The sequence below is a fragment of the Pelmatolapia mariae genome, linkage group LG15 (genome assembly GCF_036321145.2).
Source record: "Pelmatolapia mariae isolate MD_Pm_ZW linkage group LG15, Pm_UMD_F_2, whole genome shotgun sequence".
NCBI classification, from domain to species: Eukaryota; Metazoa; Chordata; class Actinopteri; order Cichliformes; family Cichlidae; genus Pelmatolapia; species Pelmatolapia mariae.
Window position 1 is genome coordinate 6,141,417 of NC_086240.1, and position 13,221 is coordinate 6,154,637.

Genomic DNA, 13,221 nt, shown 5'->3' on the forward strand with positions numbered 1-13,221 from the left:
ACTGTGTGAATAGGGACAGAATTCCCAATGACATCATGCGAGAAGCTTTTGGCTCCATAGTGATGTTTGCAACAAATATGGAGGCAACAATAGAGTAGTGCACCGAGGCTGTCGACACATAATCACTGTCAGGGCTGTGTTTCAGCATTATATTCCTGTAGAGAGAGCAGTAATGCACTTCGATCTTCATCTTGGATTCCAAACTGACAGCCTCTGACCTCCCAATAAGATTATAACTAACTAAGAAGCTGAAAAGAAAAACATGCATGTGGGTAAAAGTAATACGGGTTCATTTACCAAGCACAAACCGGGAAAAACTGATTTTGTGATCGTTTATTTGTTCCCACCTTTTCCTCATCCATCTACCTTTGTCTCGGTTTTCATGTTATTTCCTTCTCCTCTAACCCCAAAGACCCTGCCACTCCCATCACCCATTTCCCCTCCACTTCCCCGCTTTCCTTATTGCACCCAGTTATCCCTCCCATCTGGCTGCCTCCCCTGCAGATGAGACCCCTCTAATTAGTCCTGACCTGTTAATTAGCAGTGTAATGAGTGCACCAACGAGGGACAGGCAGGTTGATTAGAGGTGCTGTAGCGCCACACCCCAACGGTTACACTACTCGGGTGAGGAGCTTAAACAACTTACTTGGAAACTTGGAATTTATTTATGCGGATATCTAAAAGATTTAACTCACCTTCAGGTTACATATTACTGAATGGAATTCAGGACGTTACTTTTTCTACACTTAGCAATAGTGTGAGGGTAACTTATAAATAGAATAGATATGAATAGAGCGAGCAGAGCTTTAAAGGGGCAAAGGTAATGAAAATGAGGAACAAACTGTCCTGTTTATAGATGTATGCCGTGTATGTGTGCTTTTATACCTCAAGCAGGTCTATCATGCGAGTCATCTGAGAGTAGATGAGGACTCTGTGTCCCTGAGCCTTTAGTCGACTCAACAGGATATCCAAGGTGTGGAGCTTTCCACTTTCTGTAATCAGGCTTTCCTTATCTGAAAGAGGGAAAGAAAGTTTTACCACACAAACTACCCGGGTGGCAACAGAGCAACTTTTCCATGTTACTCTCAGTAAGTAGCTGTGTGATGAAATCACATTAATCAATGAAAATATTTAGTGAGTTGTCACAATAAAATATCTGCTTACTTACAAAAAAAACCCCAAACTCCAATCAATTCAGAAGTTAGATAAGACTCTTGAATAACCCTTTTCAACAGAACAGATAGAGCTGGGGGAGGGGGGGGGGGGGTCGATCCTCCTAGATCTGGCCCTAATTTAGTGACCGTTTAAATAAAGCCTGTGCCCTGATTGACTGTGCTGTTGCTGAGAGCAGAGAGAATTAAGGATAGAATGAATAAGAGACAAAGTGAAACTCTGAGGAAAAAGTGATTTACCCTCCATTTTAGACAAAAGCACAAAAGGTGAACAAACAGGCCTGGCAGTTGGTCACGTTTCTGTTGATACCACATCAGGTATTCGCTGGCCTTCAAATGATTTACCGACAAGAGCAATGGAAAAGAGGGGGGTGTTCTGACCCTGGGTCTGCTGCTGAAGTGGTTTCCTCGATGTCCAGCTGATGAGGAATTAACGTCATCTGGCACAATGGTAGAATAAGGAAAAAGCTGTGCCTGCATTTGACCCTGTGACAGGCACACGATGGTGTTTGACCAAGAGGTCGTGGCCCTGAGTGGGAAGAACCTAAGGCCAGGTCCAGGGTCAGGGGACAGGGTCAGGTCAGGATTACAAGAGAGTCCCTATGGGAGAGTGTGGCTTGACCGTCTTACAGAAGAGGTGGACTCTTGTCCCCCAAGCCCTTTTGTGTGCTGCAAACCTGGGCTTATAAATATTTCCCAGTGTTATTTCTTCACTTTGCTTCGGCCATTAATTCAAAACACATTCTCCAAAAAGCAAAAAACAGACTGGGATACCTTCAAAAATAATAGCCGACTGGAACATATTTGAAACATGCAAAAAAAAAATTGAAATAAACACCTGTGTTAAAATGTATAAGACCCACAATCTCAAATAGATCTTTTTTTAAGAGGACCTTTCTATGCTAATTTGTACTTAGACTGAACCCTGACCTGTGACCTTTTAGTATAACCTTCTGAAAAAATGTCAGGCCTGGCAGAGGTGTTAAAGAGGAACTAATAGAACAGATGAATAGGTGAAATGCTCTGGGGAAGTATTAAAGAGCTCACCTACAGGTCACTGTGGAGTGGTGTCAGCCTGTCAAATACATCCAGTCCTGGTCTCACTCGCACTCACAACCTACAGCTCCTGGGAATACGCTGGCAAAATTTGTTTTGGATTCAATTCATACATGTCTTTAATTTCGCTTGTTGTATTTTTCTTCTGGACAGCTGAAAAGCTGAAAAAGGTTCATGTTTTCTGAGGCGCGTAGCTTTTTTGTCAAGTATTCTGTATTTTTGTCCATTTGCAGAAAAGAGGATTATGCAAAGGTTTGTGTGTTGACCGGTCAAAAAGTTGGCTTGAACATGAAAGAGTGAGACCACAGTGGAGTTTACCACGTAGAGGAAGAAGTGCAAAATATCAAATATCAAAGAATCACGTAGGAGAAACGCAGACAATGGCTGCAGTGAATAGTTTTGTTTTAAACAGTTTCACTCCACTGCTAAGAATTTCATTGTATAACATGACTACCGTCTCCTTTGCAGCAAGAGCAAGCTTAAAGACAATCAACAGCACTTGCATAAATAAGAGTAGCCCACATTACTGGTTTTTCCATGTATGGCGTAGATAGCAACATGTAAATGTGGGTCTGCAAAGCTCTACGTAGCACCTACGCACTACTAATGCAGTATCACGCAAGTACTTTACGCCATTACAATAAACAAAGAATTTCACCAACAACACCTGGAACCAGCTCAACTGAAAGGAAGGTCTTATAAAGAGACATTTTAAAGAAGGAGACATGGAAAAAAAATCTATAGGAGACTTCTCTAACAGTCAAACTGGAAAGCATGTGAGCCAACTGTGCTTTTGCTACACCCACAGTTTCAGCTTTGTAGAGGGCGCATCTAGTCATTATAGAAGAAAAGATGTATGTGTACTGCATGTTTTCACAGTTTATCATACATGCTGAATTAGAATGGTACTTGTTCAGTGCTCTGGTAGAAAGAAGCTGATAGTTACTGCACTACTGGCTGAGCTGTTAAAGAAGCTGTAATGTTATGAAGCTTTGCACATGCATGGTGTGTGTAATGGGTTTAACTGAACATTTTAAATATACAGCTGTTATGTCCTGATATTAGGTACGCTCTCTCGTTATTCAGACAGAGGCTTCGAAATACCCAAATAGCTGCTTGGGGGCATTACCAAGATGGCTGCCAAAGGGCAAGACTTGCTAGAAAGATTTGGTTAGCAGGATGAGCGTTTTATCTCCTGTCATTATGTAAAATTAAAGATGTAACAGGGATCTACATTTAGTAAATGATATACGCTCTTCCAGATTAGTGTCTTTTCTCGTTATATTGTAAATACAAAAGAGAAAACACCTACAATGAATTGAGCTAACTCACAAAATATTGAAAAATTGTGAAATGACATAGGAAATGCTTTAAGGAGGATAATGAATGGCTTAAATAATACACCTATAGCTAAAGGCATTAAAGTACAACTGAAGCAGATTCGATGTGACACTTTATTTACCGTAAAATAGGCAGTTGTGCATTGCTGTGGTTCCATTCGGTGTGTACAAAGAGCCCAGTGCACCGCAAACCATGAGATACACAATGTACCCTTCTGTGAAAGGCCTGTAATTGGCCTTGGCGTCAAGAAAGTGAATGGACTGAGAAAGTAAAAGACAAGAGAGGCAGGCATGCAGCAGATTAGACATGCAGAACAGAAAAAAAAAAGGTCCAGACAGAGAGGGACAGACGGAGAGGAAAGGGGGTCTGTGGTGGCTCCGGCTACAGCGAAGCTGGATTAGCCTGGTGGTGGCGGCGGTGATGTTGTGGCTGAGATCAGACAGGGCCTCCCGGCCGCAGGTGCCAGTCTAACCAGGGCCGCTGCTCAGTCAAGGGCACCGACTAACACTTGCGGGCCACGCTGCCAACCACCCAGGCGCAAAACCACCACTTGGCAGAGATACAAATACTCATAAGACAACACTACTAAACCCCTGCTACTGATCTGTTTCTGTTTAGCAGATTATATTTAAGCCTCCAGACTCCAGTGTCATGTTTTAAGACAGGTTAAAAGCCCCTATCTGAGGATTTTTCTGGCCAAAGAGGACTAAATGTTGCATGTACTTAAACTAAGTCTTGAATGGCATTAACAGGCAATGAGAAAATCCCATATTAAACAGTTGGATACTATTATTCTTGTATACAGAGACGTGTCAGTCACAATAATCCTTTTGTTTATGACTGGATTATGAGGGAGACCATTAATAGGGAAGCTGTTCTGCTCCTTAAGAAAGCAACCTTCTGGTGTTTGATGACACCGGTGACCATGATACAGCATTTGGTAGTTGCTTATCGGCATCACTTGATCATCACCATATTGAATTCTGAGTTGCATTCATACACAGAGAAATTATTAACACAAAGACAATAAAAAAAGGTAAGAAAGAAAGGCAAGCAAGAAAACAGGCAGAAAAAAATCGTCCCACAGCAATGTGGCTTATAGAGAGGTTGCCGAGTTCAAAGCATTTAGTACTGCATTGAGAAAACCTCAGTTTCATATTGCTGCTATACTCTATAAAAGGGAAGCCAAGAAAATGAATAATTACAATTTGGGAGGACTTTGGTGGTCTGTCTCATTCCAATGTAACACTTATGCTTACATTATAAGCTACATGTGGTGGCAATGAAATGCAGGACCACTGCCCTTAAGCGTGAGCAAACTGGATATAGTAACTACGCATGTACCATGAATTATGGACGGTTTGGAGGAATTTAAATGAAAAGGTCGATACAGCTAAAAAAAACCCAGTGTGTTGGCTTGAAAGAGTCACTAAAATTCATTGACATAGCAAAAGCAATATTATGTAGCTGATTGCAAAACAAAGAGATCATGTCCAAACATGTTGTGGTGTGTAAATCAAATTGTGGAGTAAAACTGAAAACAAAAAGGGGGGCACAAAACAACTTTAAAATAATGGCCTGACAGGGATGAGGACTGCGATAAGACCACACCCCAAAACACGAGCAAATCCCATGTGGTGTCACACCACTCTGCCGTTGCTATGGATACACATATCAAGCTTCACCACCTGCCCTGCCCCCCTTTCACAGCACCCCCCTCCTCGCCACCACCACCACCCGCTTCAATCCAATCCAGTCTAACAGAGGTATTCACCCAGCCAGGCCCTCCCCATCTCCTTCATGCTTACCGCCTGCTGGCAGATTAAGCTGCACTCCCTTGTCCCTCCTCACACCCCCATTCTACTACATCCACTGTAGCACCCTCCAGCAGCCTCTCCATCCTTCCCTCCTCCACTTCTACAAACTCACCCTCCCACTCCACGATACACACCCTCTCTCGCTTGCCCCTTCCCTCCCCCTGCTGTCTGTCCCCCGACGTTGTAATCCAATCCCTGCAGGGCCAGAGCCAGGGGTCTGACATGGTCCTGACCCAATTAGAGGCCTGCTGCCAGCTAATTAACCCCGGCCCAGCCCTGGTGCCTGGCGCCTGATACTCCCAAACCAACTATGGCGCTAATTTCATTAATACGCCGCTACAATCTTCTATGCTGTCCTCTGTTTCCTTCCCCTCTGCTGCTGTTGTCTGCCAAAGCCAAGTGGGGAGCTGCCCTGAACACGGAGAGAAGTGAGCCAGATGTGATGAAGAACAGCGATTTTGCTGAGCAGGAGTTAGTAAAGGAAGATGGATGGATGGTTATGTGAGAAAGAGAGACAGATGGGAGGCCACAGAACAGGTCGAATCAACGATCGAACCAAGCACCAGCCCCTCACTGTACAATGATACATTACACTAGGCAATCAATAAGTCAATGAGCAACACTTGTTCAGCACCGCTGATGATGGAAATATTAGCCTGACACTACTTTGCTGCTTCTGCATATATTGACAAAAATCAGAGTGAAACTTAATTTTCTTACAGCGACAGCATCAGTACAGCTAAGAGCCAGATGCCAGTGGGAGGATTTGAAAGCTAGGAAGTGAGAAGCCCGACAGAAAACAGGAGAATTTAGTGAAGATTTACAACCCCCCCAAACAAAGTCTGTCTGCATCCAGAAAGCAGCATCTCTGCTCTGGAGCCCTGAAAGGGAGTCATTAAAAAAAGAAAAAAAGAACATGAATTCCCTTAAGAGAAAAAAAATATGCTTGCACAACTAAGCGTGGCAGAGTCTGAGCGATGGAGGGAGCATATATGGAACATGTTCACACATACACCACCGCCTCCCCTCAAACATGCAAGAGGAACGCTTCTTTTGGTTCTCTAAGAGTCGTTAAAGCAGCGGAAGAGACAGACAGTCTGATGAAGACTCCCAAGTTTCGCTGGGGAACCTCACCGCACCACACCACAGCGGCCCACTCTGAACTCTGTCATTAAGACAGATTACTGCTAGTTACCCTTGGCTGGCATTGACTCAGAACTTACCACAGATCAAAGCACAAAGATTACTTGGCTTCCATGTTTAAAGATCCCAGCACAGAAAAATAATGTGGCTAATGTCTCCCCCTTCAGTCTACATTGGATTTTTTTTTTTTTTTTTTGCTCTTTCTTGTGGACACATTTATAGCCATAAATTGGACTAGGAAATCACAATCCCTTTACACACTTGGCTGTATGTTTTGTTTTTCATTGCTAGCAAAAAAAAAGCAAAAAAAAAAAAAAAAAAGCTGAATTCCACAGACGGACACCGGTGCCAGCTTAATGCAGATTAAAAGGGGCAGAGTCAGACGGTGATGTGGTGAGGCTGGCAGTCTGTGTTATTTTGTGCCTGTCTATCAGAGGGCTGGGGAAGCTTCCTGCCATTTTGGTGGAGAGCAGAGTTTCTTTGAAGGGACAGGAAGGCAGAACTGCATTTCCCACAGCCTAATGTGAACGGCAGGGCCAGAACTTTACTGATGGATATGGAAGCACACGCACACAGACTGCTGTGTGCTTTCTAAAGCAGCTAAAAAAATAAAAATAAAAAAACAAAAAAAAAACCCAACAACAACCAAAAAACAGCTCCACAAGCTGCCAACCATCTCCTTCAGAGATTCCTTCACGGCAGCAACAGTCGTTTAACAGTTCACAATAAAGCTAGAAAAAGAGTTAAAGAGTCGGTGCTATAGTGAGAAGCCCGTTATTTTGTGGAGTGGCTGCTTCTAATTAATGCGAGGGAGACAGAGGCCACACAGACAGCAAGGAAAGCCATTTCTGTGGAACTGAAAGTTCCTTTTAAACTTTAAATCTGTCTCCATTTGAATATATTTATTTTTAATTGAGTGGTTGCGAGGAGTAGAATTTTCACAAAGCAAACTAAACTAATTTGGCAAGAAAACAAGCCCAGAATTTCTCTGTAACTAGAGTCCAATCTTCTTTTTCTGCCATGTCTCCGTGGAGAAGACAGTGTGGCTGCTTGGGCTTCATTTCTGAGCTGATAATACATGTTGCTTTCTTTCAGAGACGTACAGAAGCATCGTGTCATCATCGGTGTTAACATTTTTAACATGTAATTAATCTCTCTCTTTTTTTCCTTCATGGAAATAATACAATTACAATGACATCAAAACAAATAAACAAACAAACAAAAAATTATCTACGGTCCAAAATGTTACAACCCATTGTTTTTTCCTCCTCTATGGCCTGATTCCTAATAAGTCCTCTGATTAGATTCCTCCATCGATATCAGTGGGCAGCTGTACTCACGCCATGGCGCTCAAAACAAACAGTTATTCAGCTCTGCCATTTGTTCTAAAGGTGTGGGGCTGGGAGTGCGGAGGAGACGGAGGGTGGGAAACTTCAGCTGAGCTACTGTACATATCTGAGCCTTGATGTGGCAACAATGTGTTCAGCGGAGGACGGGTGCCTGAGTGTTGGGTCACTTCCTTCCTACTGAGGCTGAGAAAGAAGTGGGAGACCAGACGGACTGAGAGCCCGTGGCCAGATACTGATTTCAGCCCAGCACACCGTCCTGTCTGTTAGTGAAGGAGAGACAGAGGTAAAAGCTTGTCCCCCTGAGCGTGGGAGAGTGTGTGCGGAGGGCTGAGAGACACCTTGGTCCCCGTGTGAGCACCGCACACGTCCCTGAATGGGCTCGACTGTACATAAATAACACACATATACACACACTCACTCGCACACAGGCAGACCATCTATTAGTGTTACCTAACTGAGCACTTGAACAATGACCAGTAGCTAAACTTCCTCGCTTTGTCTGCCTCCGTATAACTTCACAAGAGCTTTCAGGCTGTTCTCACACAGACACACAAATACTTGTTTTGTTTCTCACTTTTATACAGAAACGCTCTCACAAGCACATGTATACACAGGAGCTTAAAAAAAGGACTAAGCTTTATTATTATTTATCTGACAGGATCTAAAGGACCTATTATGATTTTTAGAGAAGCTGTTGTTTTACAGTGCACCTCAGAAACTACTAAAGGTCGTTAAATGAGCGCACTGCAGGCTTATCAAACAAGGTATCCAGTGTCCGCTGCGCTGGGACAATTTGACAAAACAGTCATCATAATCCATAACAGAGTTTATCAGAGACCCCTTCATTAGGTCACTGAGAACGGATGTGCTTTCTGTAAGAAGGTAGCGGCCTCTCTCACCTTAGACATCCATCAGTCATCTGAAGCCTGGTGGTGAATCACCTTTCAGTGTGCTGCAGCTAACCCTTTGCTCAACAAGCCAATCTTTTCTGATAAAGGCCTGCTAAGCCATAAATTCACTTGGACAAAAAATCCCCCAAAACAAAACACAATCTTTCCATTGAATCTCATAATTCAATGGAAATTGCTGGTATGTGTTGTGAACCTCTGCAGAAGCCCTTTATCTCAGCAGTTCCCTGGGAAGTCACTGTGTGACCTACAGGTAGAGATAGTGGAGGGTGATGTTGCTTGCCCTGCCCTCCTAACCCAGGGCTAAGATCTATGGATTCTCCCACGGGCCTCTATTACTCACTATTCTATAAAAGAGGATATCGAATAGTTATGTCTATAACTTCTGTTCCCTGAAGGAGAGGAACGAGGTACAACACATAAGTATGGGATATCACGCCCTCGCGTGTCCTGGCTGAAGAAACCTTTATTCACGCCTTTAAGGCAGATGACGTGTGATGACACGCGCACGGCCCCGCCTGCACATATAGCCGCTGTCATCACAGTCATCCCTCAGTTCGATAGCCGCTCTTCACCGAGCCAAACTGCTCAGTGGGGCCACCTTGTGTTGTACCTCGTTCCTCTCCTTCAGGGAACAGAAGTTATAGACATAACTATTCGTTCCCTTTCAGTCGATTCACTCGGTACAACACATAAGTATGGGACATATATACACGCCCCGCAGAGCAGCCACCGAACCGGAATTGGGCCACTACTTCCTTAGTGAGTGGTAGACCCAGCAGAAAGGACAGTATGAGCCACCGAAGGGGCTGTAACGTCCAACCGATAAAACTGCACAAAACTGTGCGGTGATGCCCAACTAGCTGCCGCACAAATATCAGCTACAGGCACCCCTTTAAAAAGAGCCCATGAGGTTGCCATCCCCCTGGTGGAATGAGCCCTCACCCCGTGGGGCAAAGCAAGACCTCTGGTGCTGTATGCCAGTGAGATAGCTTCTATAATCCAGTGGGACAGCCTCTGTTTGGACAGAGATCTACCTCTATTTGGATTGGCGAAGCAGACAAACAGCTGGTCACATAAACGCACGTTCTGAGTGCGCTCAATGTAGGTGCGTAGCACACGCACTGGACAAAGAGAATGCATCCTCCTCTGCTCCTCAGATGCAAAAGGAGGGGAGCAAAAGCTCAGCAACTCAAACTCCATTGAGCTATAAGATGCAGGCATGATCTTGGGAAAATAGGCAGCATTTGGACGCAATACGACCTTGTGGCCATCAGGAGAAAACTGTGTGCAGGCGGGATGCACAGACAGCGCATGAAGGTCACCCACTCGCTTTGCCGAAGCCAAAGCGAGAAGTAATGCAGTCTTATATGAAAGAAATTTCATATCCACAGACTCAATAGGTTCAAACGGGGGGCTACAAAGGGCCTCCAGCACCAAAGACAAGTCCCAAGCAGGGACACTGGACTTAAGCACGGGTCTCAGCCGGCGAACTCCTTTCAGAAAACGTATGGCGAGGGGATGTGCACCTGGTGTCACCCCGTCAAAGCCAATATGACAAGCAGATATAGCTGCTAAATAAACCTTAATTGTCGAAAATGAAAGGCCCTTATCCAGCAGCTCCTGCAGGAATGTCAAAACATCCACAATAGAGCACTGAAATGGGAGAGTATGGCGGTCCTGGCACCATTGCTCGAAGGCTCGCCATTTGTAAGCGTACAAGCCTCTAGTAGATGAGGCCCTAGCGCTCTGAATTGTCGCTATCACACTAGGTGGCAAACCCTTAGCAACCAAGTTTAACCTCTCAGCAGGTAAGCATGAAGGCGCCACAGATCTGGGCGCGGATGAAACACTTCTCCTCCCGCCTGAGAGAGGAGATCCCTGCGGAGAGGAAGCTGCCAAGAACTCGCTGCTAGCAGGCTGATTATTAAAGGGTGTAACCTCCATTCTCTCACCAGAGGACCCCCCCTGGAGAGAAGGTCCGGCCCCAGGTTCAGGTGGCCCGGGACATGGGTGGCTCTCAGAGACAGAAAATGAACACTGCACCATAACAGCAGAGAGCGAGACAGCCTCAACAGGGGAAGAGAGCGTGTTCCTCCCTGCCTGTTTATGTAAGACACCACTGTTGAATTGTCCGTCCTGACTAAGACATGCTGGCCCTCCAGGACTGGACGGAAATGCTTTAGAGCTAAGAACACTGCTAACAGCTCTAAGTGGTTGATGTGCAGCTGGCGCTGAGCTGCGGACCAGATCCCTCTCACTGATGCACCCTTGCACAGCGCTCCCCACCCTCTTAGGGAAGCATCTGTGGACACCACCTTGCGAAACAACACCCTCCCAATCCGAGAGCCCTGATGCAGCAGCCTGGGCTCCCTCCAAGGACGGAGAGCTAGCATGCAAGACGCGGTTAGCGGCAGCCTCCTCCGGGGATGACGCGATGCACACAGGCGGTGAGAGAGAGTCCAGCGTTGAAACGCTCTCATTTTTAACAGTCCAAGTGGCACTACGGCGATCATAGATGCCATCATGCCCAACAAGCGTAATATCGTCTGGAAACGCAGTCTGCGTCCCAGCTGAAACTGAGCGAGGCAGCGATGAAACGCGGCCACTCTGTGCTCCGACTAACGTGCGCGGCTGGAAAGCGAGCATATTTCCAAACCGAGGAAAGAAATCTGCTGACTCGGGATTAGCGAGCTCTTTTGAAAGTGTGACAGAACCAGTGACAGCTGTGTCTCCGCCTGCTCTCTGGAACAAGCTGCGAGAGCCCAGTCGTCCAGGTAGGCTAAGATGCTGATGCCTCTCTCTCTGAGGGGCGCTAGCGCTGCCTCGGCACATTTCGTAAAGGTGCGAGGAGCGAGCGACAGCCCGAACGGCAGCACTAGGTATTCGTAGGCTACGCCCTCGAATGCAAACCTCAGAAACTGCCTGTGTTTCGGGTGTATAGCCACATGAAAATAAGCATCTGTTAGATCGATTGTCGCAAACCAATCTCCCGGACCGACTGCATTCAAGAGCTGTCTGAGTGTTAGCATCTTTAACCTGTACGTACGTAGATACGTGTTCAAGACTCGCAGGTCGAGGATGGGACGAAGCCCTCCCCCTCTTTTCGGAACAACAAAATAGCGGCTGTACCAACCTTTGTTTGTCTCCGAAGCGGGGACCACTCGTATTGCTCTTTTCTGCAATAGCGCCTTTATTTCCTCTCTGAGTATCATGGCCGCCTCGGTGTTGACAGTCGTGTTTACGACTCCTTGGAAACGAGGCGGCTTGACCCGGAACTGCAACCGGTAACCTATGGCAACAGTTCGCAGCACCCACGGAGAGGGGGCGCAAGCGCGCCACTGAGGGAAGTGAGCAGCCAGCCGGCTGACCTGCAGCACCGTCGGCAGGGCGTTGTCGCCCCCCAGTGTGTCTGCAGGGAACTGCATCACCTGCCTGACCTGCCTCATTCTGCCCGCAGGCTGAGCATTTGTGATTGTTTGAGAATAAACAACACTCTTTATTGATTGTAACATGGGAACATGTACATTCACACAGTTTGTTGAAGGCACCTTTTCTGGGGCACAACAATGAAAAACAGCGGGAACACTCGATGTGGTCACCTGAACATTTAACACACCTGAACAGGGAGTTACCTGAGGCATTTTGTGTGCAGGGGTTTTGTGCTTGGGAGACAGTGTTAGGAAAGTGCAGCGCCTTCTGGGGCTGACAACCTGAACAGAACTTAAGCGGCACCTCTTGTGCGGCAACAGAGGGGTAAAAGCAGCATCTCCCTGCTGCTGGACCCCTTCTCCACTCGAAACCACAGCTAGGAGAGCTGAGGCTTCTTCCTCCTGGGCGTCGGGTCCCGCTGGGGGCCCGAGGGTGGGCCTTTGCTCCAGGCCGACTGGCGTGGAGCTCGGGCCGGAGGATGTGCTCTCGCTGGCGGCACACCCACTTCAGCAGTGGGCGCCGATCTCTTGCCAGTCGGCAGAGGAGCGGCGTGCCTGTGAGAGCTAGCTGCGGGCTTGGGTTTCGGCTGACGTCTGGGGATGATGTCGCGCAGAGCTTCTGTCTGCTTCTTCCTCAGATCGAATCTAGCCTGAATGGCTTCAAGTGAATGTCCGAATAACCCAGCCGCAGACACTGGTGCGTCCAGATACACAGCTCTGTCCCTATCCGGGACGTCGGAGAGGGTCAGCCACAGGTGCCTCTGCGCCACTACTGTCGAAGCCATCCCTCTGCCCAGGGAGAGCGCTGCACAGCCAGACGCACGGAGGATGTGATCTGTGGCGACTCTGACCTCGTTAAGAAGAGGTGCCAGCGAGCTGTCATCAGGAACCAGCGATCCGAGCTCCACCAGGCACATTGCCTGGTACGTCTGGAACATGGTGACGGAGCTCATGGCGCGAGCAGTGCCGGCCTGAGCCCGATAAATCTTCTCCAGCTGCGAAGC

At 46.8% G+C, this 13,221-nt stretch overlaps 1 protein-coding gene across 2 annotated transcripts in view; it reads right to left on the reverse strand.

The window, feature by feature from the left end:
• Positions 1-13,221, reverse strand: part of ino80 (INO80 complex ATPase subunit) — a 46,233-nt gene that overhangs the window by 12,295 nt on the left and 20,717 nt on the right. For both annotated transcript variants that reach the window (XM_063495322.1, XM_063495323.1), the window contains exon 28: positions 886-1,013. In XM_063495322.1, the coding sequence (XP_063351392.1) occupies positions 886-1,013 (128 nt within the window). The remainder of the gene's footprint in view (positions 1-885; positions 1,014-13,221) is intronic.